Source organism: Canis lupus, chromosome 2 (genome assembly GCF_011100685.1).
Source record: "Canis lupus familiaris isolate Mischka breed German Shepherd chromosome 2, alternate assembly UU_Cfam_GSD_1.0, whole genome shotgun sequence".
Taxonomy (NCBI): Eukaryota; Metazoa; Chordata; class Mammalia; order Carnivora; family Canidae; genus Canis; species Canis lupus.
Genome location: NC_049223.1, coordinates 83,448,546 through 83,464,308, shown reverse-complemented (window position 1 = coordinate 83,464,308; position 15,763 = coordinate 83,448,546). Strand labels below are relative to the sequence as shown.

General features: G+C 41.8%; 1 protein-coding gene across 10 annotated transcripts in view; it reads left to right on the top strand.

Moving 5' to 3' along the window:
• Positions 1–15,763, top strand: part of VPS13D (vacuolar protein sorting 13 homolog D) — a 236,970-nt gene that overhangs the window by 146,680 nt on the left and 74,527 nt on the right. For all 10 annotated transcript variants that reach the window (XM_038531969.1, XM_038531968.1, XM_038531967.1 and 7 more), the window contains 2 exons: positions 8,523–8,657; positions 9,748–9,915. In XM_038531969.1, the coding sequence (XP_038387897.1) occupies positions 8,523–8,657; positions 9,748–9,915 (303 nt within the window). The remainder of the gene's footprint in view (positions 1–8,522; positions 8,658–9,747; positions 9,916–15,763) is intronic.

Below are 15,763 nucleotides of genomic sequence, written 5' to 3'. Positions count from 1 at the left end.
AAACCATGGGAAAACCACTATCTTGCTAATATCCACAAGTATCCACTTGACTTATGTGACCCCTTGGAATGGGTTTGTTTGATAAAGTATATATTCCCCCAGAACACTTGGCACTCACCCAACAAACCAATGTTAAGCATTTCCTGAGAGTTAAGGACTTCTTGTTTTTTAAATCATCTTACTTAGAAACACAGACACCTAACTATTCCTTTCAAATTGCTCCCAGCAGAAAACTTTCCCCCAGACTGACAAATGCAATATGATTTCCTACAGTTGAAGTAGCTCCAGACCCCAGTTATATGGTACCGATGCTTGCATGTACGCTCTGCGAACAATAAACTGGGAATCCGTTAAGTCGAATGTTTCACTTGGCATTGTACCGAAGGAACATTTTGAAGACATTTTCAAATGATCGTTAAAGAAATCCAGTGGAACAGCCGTGTCTTGAGGCGTGGGGCGGGGGGTACCCCGAATGGGGCACATTAATGTTTCAGGCAGGGTGCTGGGAATTGGGACTTCAGAGTTAAATTCTAAGCTTGTGGAAGTCACCATTTCACCATGTCTCGAGTTCTCCTAGTGGAGTCTGGGGCTCATAAAATAATGTCATTTATTCAAAGAGTTTCCTAACAGAGTAATATCCCTTTATTAGTAGCTCTTAGGAAGAGCAATATGCTCTTTGAGATGAATATGTAATGGCTAAAAGTATGTGCTTAGGGAATGGAGTGCTATCCCAGAGCAGGAATCGCAAGAGTCTGACTAAAAGGTAACCATGTCTTTGGTATTGAAGGAATAATTATCTTGATTCTCTTGACTGCAGGCCAGAAGTGAGGCTGTCAGAAGTCTCAGAGGGAAGTCTCTTCAGGTTTACACTGAGGGTACATTATTGCCAGATATAGTGTCTGTTCAGAAGGACTCAGAGCAGTTTCCCATCTGCTATCTCGATTGGATTCCTTCCTCTGTGATGGGAGAAGGGGGAGATAATAGTTCCATTTCACAAATGCAGAGACATTCCTCCCTGCCCCCCTTCTCTCCATTATTCTCCCAGGCGCGCATGTTAGAGACTAGCAGGGTAAGATCGAAAAACGCCAGGTAGCTTATATGTACTTTGGGGTTTTTTTGAAAGATCAAAAGAAGCCAGGAGCCTTTAAAAGGTTTCACGAGGTGGCCTACAGCAGTCCTTTTCCCATTTAGAGCATTGGGGTATTACAAAAGAAGGGCTTTAATTGAGCAATCTAGTTTGGAAGAAAACCCACATTTTAATGGTCAGAGAGCAAGAGGGTGGGGGTGAGGGGGAATTTCAAACAAAGACACTATTTAAAAAGCCTAAAACTGTCTTCTCAAAGGCTTGAAATAATTTGTTGGGAAACTTCAGACCCTTTACTTTTTTCCTCCCCTCCCTAAATAAAAACCAGATTTGTTAAAAGGAAAAAAGATCCAGTATTGTTAATTGTATTTCAGAAAGTGCCAGAGAGGGAAATATCCCTGTAGTTTTAAACACTGTCCCAGGAGGGAAATGGGCAAATACCCTGCTTCACATAAACAGTCTCTATGTACCATAAATAAACCTTTAAAGAATGAATTCCAGACAGTTCTGTTTAGTGCAGGATAAACTAAGAAAGGAAAGGACGTGGCCCAGGGACTGGCTTGTGATCTGAGACCTTATGGCATATGGACAGGTATTTCTTCTTTCAGCTCTCTAAAGTTTCTGGAAAACTTCAGCAGTTTTCATCTGGTAGAGGTAGGACTAGACAGTTTCCTAGTTTTATTAGGAACTCCTGAGCACAGATTGCTGTCTCTAGAATCTGTATAACAGGAAGCTGTCTGCCACTTGAATAAATAAGCATCAACTTTGTATACTACTGTATTTGATTAGTCATTTAGTTACTACAGGAAAAAAGTCCTGCTTATAGCTCTTTCCCTCTCATCTGGTCTACTTGGACTGACCAGAACAACCTGAAGGTGGCAGAGTGATTCACCCCCAAAGGCTGAATCTCCACTCTTGGCAACTGTGGGAGGCCCACAAGCAGTAAAGGACGAGGTGGAGATCATTTTTACCAAAGGACCGGAGTATCTCCTCGGAAGTACATTAGCCATTCAGAAAGGGGAGAGTGTCTCTCGTGAGGGCTTTGACAACTTGGTAGAGGCTTCCGAGTCTTTGCTACTGTGTACGGTTCCTTTTCTTCGGTATTTGGTTGCAATGAGGAAGCTGGGCTAAAAAACCTTTTGCCTTAAGCCTTTGTTTGGATCTCATTTCCTCTCCTCTGAGAAGAAAGTAATACTCAGAGTTGTGCTGGCAAAACAAACTGCTCAGCTGATGTCAGTACCTCTCCCGGCTGTTTACTGTATGGCTCGAAGCAAAGGAGTTCAGCTGACCAGGCCTCACCTCAGTTTCTCCTGTCACCGCCACGTGGATGGGTGCAGCATGCATGAATGAATAGCAGAAGGTTTTTTAGGGGAATAGTATCATCCTCCATCCTGGTCTTCACACTTCCCACCTGATGGGTGGGTACTGTAGTGAAAATGAGCACTTTCGAGCCTAAAACTTCCCAGTAACTAACTGCATGAGTGTAGGTCATCCACTTAACATTTCTCTGGTTTTCTTTATTTTCAAAGTGAGAGTGTTGGGCTGAATTACTGTGTTAGGCTGAATTAACCTAAGAATACTCTTAATCTCACATTCTTTAGTGGGAGGTTACTAGTGACCCCCCAAGGGCCCGGATCCAGGGCCTTTTTTCTGTAGGGTCCTCTGCCATATTCGGTGTTGCTGACTCCCCATTCCTTTCTGGTTCTCCCCTTATTCTTCTGTTTGTTTCTTTGTCTTCACAGCTTTCTTTTCCTCTACTTCTCCTGACCCATCTGTTTAGGGGTCATTTTTTCCTCTGTGAACCACACCGTCTGGTCATATCCCCTTGCCCGTTTTAAAAATCATATTATTGATCTTTTACCACCTGTAATTTTAGAAGCTCTTTATATACGGTTGGTCTTTGATATGAGTTGCAAAGTTTCTTTCTTCAGCTTTTCAATTGGCTTTTTACTTTTGATGTATGTATGAACCACACGAAAGCCTTCTATTTTTATGTCATCAAATTTACCAGTCCTTTGCCTGTTTGAATCTGTATTTGAGTTCCCAAAAAAGTTTCCCCATTCTCTGGTTTTAAAACATCCCATCTATATTTTCTTCAGTTATAACAATCTCATTCCAATAAAAGATGCTACCAAAAAAGAATTTAAGGCAGCCTCTGAAAATGCATGCTAAAAGATGAAAAAATAAGGGAGAAAATAGAAAGTGCATGAAGTTGCGCAGGAGGTTTTACTATAAAGACATTTTGATTCACTGGGGAGTGTATAGATGTTTTAGTTAGTGCTGTTAGACCAACTACATAGCCAATTGGAAAAATACAAAATTAGATTTGTTACTTATATCCTAAGGAGAGATTCCATGCGGATCAAAGATTTACTAACATTAGCATGAAAAAGTATTTTCACATTCAAAGAAGAAGAGTATTTTGCGTGCTGTCTAAAATCCTTAAGAGATCAATCTTATTAAACAAAATATAATTGGAAAATAGACCATATCCAGAAATTGTTAATTGGTTTATAGTGGAGCCAGACTAGCTGAGAATTGCAAGAAAGGCTTGATAGAAGAAAACCCCCAAAGGTCTATTTGAAAGTGCTGGAAATCTACCAGGACATCTAGGACTTGAGGGTCCAAGATTTATGTGAGGAAGGAAACTCAATAAAGTGAGCCCAACATTTGCTTTGCTTTTATTCTTGAGATAATCTTAATCTATAAGTGGCATGTGGAGAAATGCAGAGAAGTTAAGCAGAAGGCAGCTGCCAAAGGCAGAGAGTCTGAGTAAGGCTCTTGGCAGTCTCATGGGGCTGGCATAGCAAACATTAGCTACTAAGAGAGCTGGTAATCGAAAGAGGGGCTAATATCTTACAGAGAAAGGACAGACAGGAAAGAGCCCCTAGTAGTCTGAGCTGCTGTATATTTTGAGGCAGGTGCCAATTTCTAGGTAACCTAGTCTGAGAGAGGCCAAGATGAAAGTGGCAGTCAAGAGGCAGGAAAACAAAGTAGACCTTCTAGCAGTTTTCTGGTGCTGGGTAGTTAAAAGTGGAGGAATGGACCACTGATACTATATGAGGCCTTATAAAGACTAAAATAGACCAGGAGTCACAAAGACTGAAATCCAGCCTTGAGAAAGCCCAAATCCTGATTGGATGAAACCTCTTTTACTGCCTGCTAGAAACTAAAGACTCATCCATAGTATCTAAAAGTTTTCATAGAAAATGCTATATTCAGTCACAAATTACAGGGCCTACCAATAGAGGAGACCAAGATTAAAAACAAACACTAGAAGCAGACCCACAGATAACCCAAAAGTTGGCATTATCAAACACAGAATTTTAATGAATAAATGTAAGTGTGCTCAAGAAGTTTACCAGAAAACTATAATTTATATATATGTATGTATGTACACACGTGTGTGTATATGTGTGTGTGTGTGTAAAAGATTTTATTTATTTATTCATGAGAGACACACACACAGAGAGGCAGAGACACAGGCAGAGGGAGAAGCAGGCTCCATGCAGGGAGCCCGATGTGGGACTCGATCCCAGGTCTCCAGGATCAGGCCCTGGGCTGAAGGTGGCGCTAAACCACTGAGCCACCCGGGCTGCCCTATAATTTATATTTTGAAAATAACCAAATAAGGGAAATTTATAGACCAGAATTTTTTCATGAACATAGAAGTAAAAAATCTAAACAAAATATTAACAAATTAAATACAGCAATGTAGAAGAAGGAAAATATAATTAAAATGGATTCCAGGAATGCAAATATAAGTATTTTCAAATAAATTATGTAATTTACCACATCAATAAAATGAAAAGAAGAAAAAATATGGTTATCTCAACAGTTGCACTAAAGCCTTTTGAGAAAATTCAGCATCTATTTATGATAACTCAGCAAGTAAATAATAGAAGGGAACTGCCTTAACCTGATAAAGTATATCTATAAAAAAGCTATAGCAAACATACTCAGTGGTGATATATTGAAAGCAGGGAAGGTATCCATTATCACTTCTGTTCACTGTCATGCTGGAGATCCTAGTCAGTGAAATAAGGCTGGAAAAATTACAGAAGAAATAAAAGAAATAAATTGTATAAGAACTGGACAGGAAAATGAAAACTTTCTTTACAGAGAACATGAATATGTAGTTAGAAAAATCTAAAAGAATGCACAGATAAATTATTATCTGAATGAATAAGTAAATTTACAAAGGTCACTGGACATAGTGTACAAAAATCAATTGTATTTCTACATGTCAGCAACAATTATGGAGAAAAAGGAAATTTGCAGGATCTAGTTTACAAAAGAGTTAAGAAAACATCAAATGTAATATTTTTATCTATTGCTGTGTGACAAACTACTCTAAAACCTAGTGGTTCAGAACAGTCACTTTATTTGTTCACAGTTCTATGGGTCAGCGATATAGGCTGGACTCTGTTGAATGCTGCTTCTGCTGGACTCACCTGTGGTTATTCATCTGGCAGTCGACTGAGATTGACTGGTACATGATGACCATACTCACATGTCAAGTGTTAGGTGTTGGCTGTCAAAAGAACCTCCTTGCACATGGACTCTCAGCTTCTTCACATGCTGGAGGTGGCAAAAAGGGCAGAACATGAGCTCCAAGGCTCCTGAGGCCTAGGCTCAGCAGTCACACAGTGTTACTTCCACGCATTTTCTTGGTTGAAGCAAATTACAAGGTCAGCACAGATGAAATAGTCTCTACTAATGGTACAAGATGTAAAGAAGATATGGCCATTTTTAATCTACTACAGATACCTAGGAATAAATCCAACAAAGGTGTATATAAGACCTTTGCATGAAAAACAATGTAACATTAAGAGAAAAGAGAACTAAATAGATAAGGGGACATACCACATTGATAAGTTGAAAGATTTAATACTGTGAAGTTGGCATTTCTCTTCAAATTAGTCTATAGATTCAGTGCAATCTTGATGAAAATTCCAACAACTTTTTGTGGCAGATTGACAAGCTGGTTCTAAAATTTATTTGAAAATGAAAAGTGCAAAGAATAACCAGGGTAATCCTGGGGCGGGGAGAAAAGAACAAGGTTGGAGAGCTTATACTATTAGATTTCAAAACTCATTACAAAACTACAGTAATTAAGACAGTGTGGTATTGGTAGAAGACAGGACAAAATGAAACACAAAAGGGAATCCAGGGATGCCTGGGTGGCTCAGCGGTTGAGCATCTGCCTTTGGCTCAGGTCGTGATTCTGGGGTCCTGGGATCGAGTCCTGAATCAGACTCCCCGCAGGGAGCCTGTTTCTCCTTCTGCCCGAGTCTCTGCTTCTCTCTCAGTGTCTTTCTGAATAAACAAATAAAATCTTTAAAAAAAAAAGGGGGGGGGGGATCCAGAAACAGACACATAAACTCAGTTACTCAACTTATGACAAAGTTTATACCACACTGCAGTAGGGGAGAGGGTGATCATTTTAGTGAACATTGCTTAGGTAATTAGATACCCATCTGGGAAAAAAAAATGGATCTTTATTTCTGCTTCACAGCATATAAAAAAAATCAAATCCACATAGATTATAGATTTAAATGTGAAAAGTAAAACAATAAAAAAATTTTTAGTAAGCACAGGGTGTACCTTTCTGACCTTGGTGTAGATAATAATTTAACCAGGAAACAGAAAGCTCTTTTCCTAAAGGAAAAGATTGGTAAGTTGGATTTCATTAAAACAGAATTCTGATCATCAAAACACACTATTTAAAGAGTAATAAATCACAGAATGGGAAAAGATAATTGCAATCAATTGTAGTACATCTGTTCACCAGAGGACTTATATAGAAAATGGGTAAGAAAAACACCTATACCTACAGAGCAATAAGAAAAAATTCGACAACCCACTACAAAAATGAGCAAAAGACTTGAGTAGACACTTCACAAAAACGGATATCCAAATGGCCAATCTGAGTGTGAAAAGGTGCCTCATCTCATGCTTCACCGGGAAAATGGAAATTAAAACCACACTGAGATACCATTATACATCCATCAGAATATTTGTCTTTTAAAAGGCTGTCTAGGGCAGCCCTAGTGGCACAGCGGTTTAGCGCCGCCTGCAGCCCAGGGTGTGATCCTGGAGACCTGGGATCGAGTCCCACATTGGGCTCCTTGCAGAGAGCCTGCTTCTCCCTCTGCCTCTCTCTCTCTCTCTGTGTGTGTGTGTCTCTCATGAATAAATAAATAAAATCTTTAAAAATAAATAAATAAAAGGCTGTCTATACCGAGTGTTGAGGAGGTAGAACAACAGGAAATTTCATAGACTGCCAGAGAGAGCATAAACCAGTTCAGCTGCTGAGAATGACTGTTGGGCAGTACTGTGTATACGAGGAATGAATGTGTACAGTCTTTGTGACACAGCAGCTCCACTCCCAGGTATATATTCAAGAAAAGTGTGTACAAATGGGCCCCCAAAGACATGTCTGTGAATGTTTTTAGCAGCATTATTCATAATAGCACAAAACTTGAAACAGCATGATTGTTCAATAACAACATGGCCTAATAAAGTGTGTTTTATTCATATATTGGAACTAAAAATGAAAATTAAGCAACTGCAGCTATATGTAACACCCAGAGTACGCACTGATGGTTTCCTTTATAGAGCATTCAAAGCAGGCAGTAGAGGTCAGGATAGTGGTTACCCTAGGGAGGAGGGAGAAGTACCTGGGAGGCCACGGTTGGGAAAGGGAGTGCTTCCTAGATGGGAGTAATCATTTACTCTCTGTCTCCCAGGTGATGGTTACATGGTGGTTGTGTTCACTTTGGGGAAAAAACCATTGAGCTCTACGTTTGGTTAGCACACCTTTCTTTTTCTTTTCTTTTCTTTCTCTCTCTCTCTTTTTTTTTTTTTTTAGAGGAAAGAACAGAGAGACTCTTTTTTTAAAAGATTTTATTTATTTATTTATTTATTTATTAATTATTTAAAGATTTATTTATTTATTCATGAGAGACACACAGAGAGAGAGGCAGAGACACAAGCAGAGGGAGAAGCAGGCCCCATGCAGGAAGCCCAACTTGGGACTCGATCCTGGGTCTCCAGGATCACGCCCTGGGCTGAAGGCAGTGCTAAACCGCTGAGCCACTGGGGCTGCCCTAGCACACCTTTCTATATGTGTGGTAACTTCAGTCAAAAAAAGTAAAGCACAACATGTATACAGAATAGACCGGAAAGAATTATGTGGTGAAGCTGATAGTGTTTATTTCTATGGATCTATGTTACCTTGGGTGACTTACATAGATATTTTGTGTGAATATTTTACTTTCATAGTTACAGGAAAAATCCTTATTTATAAATATCAAAACCTTGACTCTCATAGGAAAGTTAATGTAACTTGTAGCTTTCATGGAATCCAAAGTTACCGCACCCTGGAAGGCCATCAGATGGCTTACATATGTCATTTCCTTTCCTCCCTAACTAGGCCCTAAAGAGTACCTTGGGATTTCCACTGATTCGGTTTGAGGACGCTGTGATTAATCTGGATCCGTTCACTCGGGTACATCCTTATGAGACGAAGGAGTTCATCATCAATGATATCCTCAAACATTTCCAGGAGGTGAGCTTTGGAGAAGTACTTAGTGGCTGGAACATAAGCAGAATGTTTGTTTTGGTTGTTTGGGAATTTTGGTTACTAAGACATTACTATTGAGAACCCAGTTAAACGTTTGCTGTAAGGGGTCAGGTCACAGCCCATGAAGCCATCTACATCATGAAAGTCCTGAAATGGTGTCTTTGATTTATGAGCTGTCTTGTCCCTCCGAGAACTAGTCTCAGGAGGGGCTCCCACTAGATTAGTCGTAACTCTTAAGAGTTTAATTGATGCTTTAATAACACAAAATACTGTGACTTCTCTATTTATTGGGCATGGGTCTACTTTCAGCAACCATATCAGTGTTCTTGGAGCCTCTGAGATCCTGCCCTAGAGTTGAACTTCAAATTTTTATCAAGTTGGACATTTTCCAATTTGTATTTATTATCCAGACTCTTTGATATTAGATAGGTCAAGATCGTATCAAATTTATTAACTGTCAAAGTTATATATTCTTTTCCCACTTCCTTTTTTCCCTCCTATCTCCCTCTTTTCTTTCTTTGCTTCCTTCCTTGACTTTCTTAGTTGGTGATATTTCCATTCAACTGTTTGGAGAGTGACATAGAGATCCCTGGAATCTGGAATCAGACAGTGGAGAGATGCAGAAAGTGGAAGGTTACTTGGTAGATCTGAACGTGCCCTCTCTATGCACCGCCCCCTCTGCTGATAATGAGGGGAACTATCACTCTACTCTCCTTCCTCATTTTCCTTCTAGAACTCTCCTGCTGATGATTTCCCTATTTTAGGAACAATGAAGAGTGTAATGTATATACTAATAAATATTTGTAAAGGATATTTCCTGTTGCATAGCTCTTGTTTATTCTTCGAAATGGCTTTGAGGAGTATTTCTGAGTACTGGAAGTCATCTCTGGGGTCCGTGCATTGGGAGACCTTGGGTGGAGCTCATGGAAGGATAGGAGCTTGCAATGGATGCGAATGAAGAGGTTGTTGTGGGTGTGGATGAGAATGGAGGACGAGAACTTTTTGCTCAGGACATCCTACCTGTAGGTATCAACAGGTGCTGGTTCTCATCTCCTCTGTCTGCTCCATTTGACAGGAGCTCCTCAGCCAGGCAGCCCGGATCTTGGGATCAGTGGACTTTCTTGGCAACCCCATGGGGCTTCTGAACGATGTTTCTGAAGGGGTTACTGGACTGATAAAGTATGGAAATGTCGGGGGCCTCATCAGGAATGTCACACACGGCGTATCAAACTCTGCTGCCAAGGTAAGGAAAGAAAAGTGAGATCCATTGTCACTGACCTCGGGAGTCATAGCTGTGAGGCTGTGAGGAGTTGCACATGTGGCCTTTGCTTCCTTGCCCACCTGCCCTGCCTCCCCACCCGTCTGATGACCTGGCACTGGGTCCACTGAGCCCCCCGCGTTATCTCTTCTTCCTCGGGTCCACCACCACTGCCTTTTCCTGGGTTCCGGTTGTCCCCTCCCTGGGTCACTGCACTAGCTCGTCCCACCCCCAACCTGCTGGGCTCCGCTGCCACCTGCACAATGCCACCAGAGTGAACTCGCTTTTGATAAACCTAGGATTTGATTGTGCTCTTCTCCTACCTGAAATCTACCAGTTACTTCCCACAGCTTGCAGGATAAAGTCCGACCTGAAAACTGGCTTCTAGAGCAGCAGAAGGAAGGACAGTGGTATCATTCTCCTGTGTCCTGCTGTCTGGTTGGCTTTTTTGTTCATTGGCCTCTTGTTTGGTAGACATCTTGTTATTCTGCAATTTCTTTTCTGGCAGGAGCTGATTATATGCGTGCAGCTGGGAAAGGAAAGGTAGTTGGAGGGGAGTTACTCTTTGCCTCTGTTTCCCTCTCCTTCCTGTTGGCTCCACAGACTTTCCTCCTGGCAGTTGACCTTCTTGTGAAGGAACAGGGTTTGAGAAGGCACCTGTGCTCTGCTTCCTTCTGCTGGAGCCTGTGTGGCCATGAAATCACAGGTGCCCCCCGTCTGTGAGGCTGTCAAGCTGGCTTTAGCATAGGGAAGCCGTTAGTGGTGCCACATGGGAGGCTGTCTGAAGGGCAGGTGAGAAAGTGAGTTGAGCAACACTTCTGTATTGCGTGGCGATCTTGGTGACGGGGTGTGAAAGCTGGGGATTTATTTCTGTTTTCCACACTCTTTTCTAGAGGTGATAGTTCTTTAGTCAGGTCAGTTTTCAGTACGGTAGTTACGTCAAACAGTATACTCTTTGGCCTGTGTTCAAAACAGACAGCAGAGGAGCAGGAAAGACTTTCTAAATCACGGTTGGGAACCAGACTCAGGTTCAGAGCCTGAATGAGCACGCACACTTCTGCCATGAATCATTCTTCATGCAACCTGGGACCTTCACCCCCACGGCGACGTGAACCATTTTAGCAGTTGCACTCATTGCCACTGTCCTTTTAGCTACTCAACTTGGCATAAACAGATGCACTTTGATATTCAGTTCTAAATGCCCCAACTGCGAGATTTTATTTAATTTGATGAAATTTTAATTAACATAGGGAAGCCTCTTTGGTCTTATAATTACTTTCTTTGTTTTTGAGGGAGAAATGCACTTACTATTTATTGAGAGACCTTCCTCAACCTTGGATAGAAATGCACCTACCTCACAGGCTCACTATAAGGATAAAATGAGCTAGCACGTTATGAAAACTTTGAAAAATAGAGGCGGGACAAGAGAAATGGGTCCTCACTCTGACTCTTACATTTGCATCCATGTAAAATGTTCAGACTTTAGCCACCAGGGAACCATCAGTGCCCCTGACATGAAAGCCACAGTGTTCCAGGCTACAGAGGAGGAGGGTGTCAGGCACAAAGAGTGGGAGAATCGGACTCCATCCGGGCCAGTTTGGCTGTTAGGAACCCTGTCACTAACCTGCTAGACAAGAATGAAGAAGTTGGTAGCTTGCCTGTGGCCTCTGCGGGTCTCTCCAGAGTTTCTCTGTACCATCCTGGTGAAAAGGGTTGGCCTTTGCTCTATTCTCCCTCATTTATGGAAGTCGCATGTGTTCCTTGGTTCTTCTGCTTCCCCTGGAAAACAATTTTAGAAGCCCGAGCGCCCGCACAAGAAGAGAACCTTCTGCAGAAAGGGGTCGAGTACTCCTTGTCCCAGTCCTCACCCCCAAATCAATATGAAGGCCTGTGTGGCCCTGATCAGGCATTTTATTGAATATCAGGCTTTTTTATTGTCTTTGGATTTGCATAGGAGGACTGCCTTCTAGGGCCCAAGGCCTCTTGAATGGGAACCCTGCTCCCTATGTGGTTGGGGTCCTTTTTCATGCAATTCTCTGGCCTTTAGTAAACTAATCAGTGTTGGCATCACAGGCTGCTACTCAGAGGAATTGCTGTGTAAATTTATTTGGATACCAAGAACCCTGGGTGTGTTATAAAAATTAGGCCGAATATCTAAGATGAGAAAGCAAGGAAACTTAACATTACTATTTCTTGTTGGAAATGGTAGCTCCGAAAGCCAGGCCTGTCAACTAAATAGGCACTCAGGTCATCTGTGTTTCTGTATGTATGTAGTTTGGCTAAAGATCTCCATTTTCTTGAAGTTTTGTGGGTTGAAATCAGACCTTTAATGTTGCTTTGGGGGAATGTTTTGTTTGCTTTTGTGTGTACACAAGAGGAGTTTAAGGAAGTGCAAATGACCACAATAATCAACTGTTGGTCTGTGGGAAGTATTCCTTTAAAGAATGCCTGAGTGCTCATGATTAAAGAATGGGGTCAGAAGACAGGACTGCACCTCACCAAGCCCACCAGCCAGGCCCACTTGGCTGCAAAGACCAAAGGGCTTTAGCCATGGTTCTTTGAGCTTTGAGTGGAGTGGAGAAGCTCCATAAACTTCTCGAAAATAATTAGAAATATGATCTACATGTATTATTCTGGAGCAAGAATCTCAAGTTTTCATCAGATTGTCAGGCTCTTTTTTTTTTTTTTTAAGATTTTTATTTATTTATTCATGAGAGACACAGAGAAAGAGGTGGAGACACAGGCAGAGGGAGAAGCAGGCTCCCTGCGGGGAGCCCGATGCCAGACTCAATCCCAGGACCCCAGAATCAGGACCTGAGCTGAAGGCAGATGCTCAACCACTGAGCCACCCAAGTGTCCCAAATCAGATTGTCAGGCTTATGGCTTCCCAAAGATCATACAGCACTATTGCAGACATAGAGTTGTGCACTGGCAGTTGGGCTACCAGGGTTCTAACACTATTCCTGCCTTTTTTCTTTTTTTTTTTTTTTTTTTTTTTTTTTTTTATTTATTTATGATAGTCACAGAGAGAGAGAGAGAGGCAGAGACACAGGCAGAGGGAGAAGCAGGCTCCATGCACCGGGAGCCCGACGTGGGATTCGATCCCGGGTCTCCGGGATCGAGCCCTGGGCCAAAGGCAGGCGCCAAACTGCTGCGCCACCCAGGGATCCCCTATTCCTGCCTTTTAATAATCTTTTTCTCTGTTAATCTTGAGGTTGTTTTTTTTTTTTTCTTTAACCAATGAAAAGATGATGCTAAACTCTGCTGCCCCCACCCTGCCCCGCCCCGCCCCACCCCGCCCCGCCACACCACTGAGCTGAGGAGAAAAAGAGATGAAGAATGTGAAAACCCAGTGAGACATTAAAAGGGAATTCATTCTGTCACATAAGAAGGTAATAGATCTGCACGTCTTACTTGTCCCTGGATAGATGCTGTGAATTATTCACAACAAATTTTTTATTTCAGTCCATCATATCCATTTCTGGGATTTTTCATTACAATTTGAACTATTATTTAGTTTATTTAATATTAGCCTCAAGAAAATAGACCTAGGAATTAATCTGTGCCCTTTGTCCCCTTGATTTATATGAGCCTTTTCTTCTCATCGCCCAGCCCCCGGACATCTGCTTATGGATTCCAGATATAAGGTGATATGACTTAGGGACTGGCCACCAAGCTGTGAGCATCTGTTCCCTGACTTCCCTGCCTGGTCTTGGCTAAAGGACTCTAACCCTTTGAGTAGAACCTCAAAGATCTGATCCCCTTCTAAGACCATGACAAGACGATTGCTCCTAGAGCCCTTTCCAGGAATAGAATTTATTTAAGAAAAGCACAGCATTTCAAATTCCAGAACCATGTCAAAAGGACAGGTTTTTTTCCTGCTTTTCTGCTCAGGAGATAGAATGGGGAGTATTAGCTCCATTATATAATGGAAGAAACTGAGGCCCGGAGAGGTCAGGTGACTTGCCCAGGGTCAGTCAGGTAACCATAGAGTCAGGACCCGCTCTTCTGCACTAGCACTTCCATTCTCATCTGCAGTTACACTTTTGAGATATTGCTAATGGCTTGATTGGTTCTAGACATGCCTCTCTATATTAAAAACAACAACAAGAAAAACAAAAACAAATAAAAAGGCCTGCCCAGTCTTAGAACGAACTTTGATAGCTTCTAGGAAAACCATCTGAAGATAAATATAAGCAAGTTACATGAGAGAGAAGGGGAAAGAGAGAGACGAGTCTGTCTGGATAGGTTCATAGAAAGCCCAGCTAGGACTTTAGGTAGAATTTTGTTCAGTTCTTCGGTCTCTGTTTGGGGTGCAGTGTACAGAGGAGCCACTTCCCTTCCAAGAGGACCTTTCACTGGCCTTTTGTGCCCAGGAAACCAGATCTGGGTCTGAACGGTGATGCAATGGACCCTGAAGCCAGAGACCCTCAGCCAGCCCCTGCCATCAGCCAGTCTCCGTCGTATATACGGTGACTGTTGAGGGCAGAGGGGTCCATCTGCCTTTTGTTTAAGAAACAGCATTTGTTTGTGTTTGTTTTGTGGGCAGTGTATTTACAAGGCTCAGACAAGGCTGAAAGCACTGTTTATTCAAGGCAGAAGTTTTATCTTTACACAAAAGAATGTACTGAGTGCCTGCCTACATGGATTCTGAAGGGGAAAAGGCAATTTATGACTTGTATCTGTTTTTGTCATTATGTATGACTGCTTCATTTTATAGTTGAGCTGATTATCCCCATAATAGCTTTTCCATGTACCTGCAAGCTAGTCATAGGTGAATGCCTTCTTATAAGTATCAGGGTCTTAGTATATTCAATTGGCACAAAACTTCAAGTTAAATGAATATCAAGTCAGACAGTGCTATATCCCTTAGAGAATGCAGAGTTTTCTGTTTTCAAAATGGCTTTGATCTAAACAAGTCACCCAAGGGATTTCTTTTCCAGCCAAGAGGAGGTGTCTTCAAGTTGTTGTATATAAAGAAATAACTCAAATTCTTGGCAACAGAGTTTTTGTTTTATTTTCCTCTGATAACCTGGAATGCTAAAATGATTCCCTTAGTCTGAACTCTTTTTTGGCTGAGGCAAATCTTAGATGCTGAGTGACCCATCCGTGATCTATCCTGACTTGGTCAAATCTCAGCTATCTGTGAGAGCTGGAAGTGTGTTGGGTGGCATGAGAATCACATGAGTGACCACCAACCCCAGATGTTCCCACTGCCCTACTTAGCAGCCTTGTTCATGAAGCTCAGGGAGTGGGGTCTAGCTGCCCCGTTTTCACTCGAAGCAAGCAGTTCAATAGCCAGAAGCAGCAGGGAGATGCTACTCCCATCGAAGCTCTCTTTTTGAAACAGAAAGATTGCAAAAGTTCACATTTGTCTTGATGCCCTAATAGTAGTTCAGTTAGGAATCAGGTCCTTAAGTTATCTTCTAAGACTGAACATCTCGTATTTCAGAGGAATCCACTCTGTCTTCCAAAACTTCAGTCTATGTGGTGGAAAAGTATGTCCAGTTGCTAAATTGAAAAGGCAGGAAATATTTGTGTCCCCCAAAGAATAGTGGTTTTCTACCCCAGTGTAAACATGGCGAGTGAAAGAATAATATGTTCAAGGTTCCTTGGGTTGACTGGTTCCCCCCAGAGATGCGGTAGTGATCCCTGTCTGCATTTCAGTAGGATTCATCCAGGACGTGCCCTTTCCTGCAGAGGTGAGAACTGTAACCTATTTTGATAAACACATGAAGGACGAATCAAATTCCGATTCTTGGCAGTAAAAGGTCAAAATACTCCTTGTGGAAGGTCTGTTTTCCTTTACTTCTTTCTCCTTTTTAATCGTTAT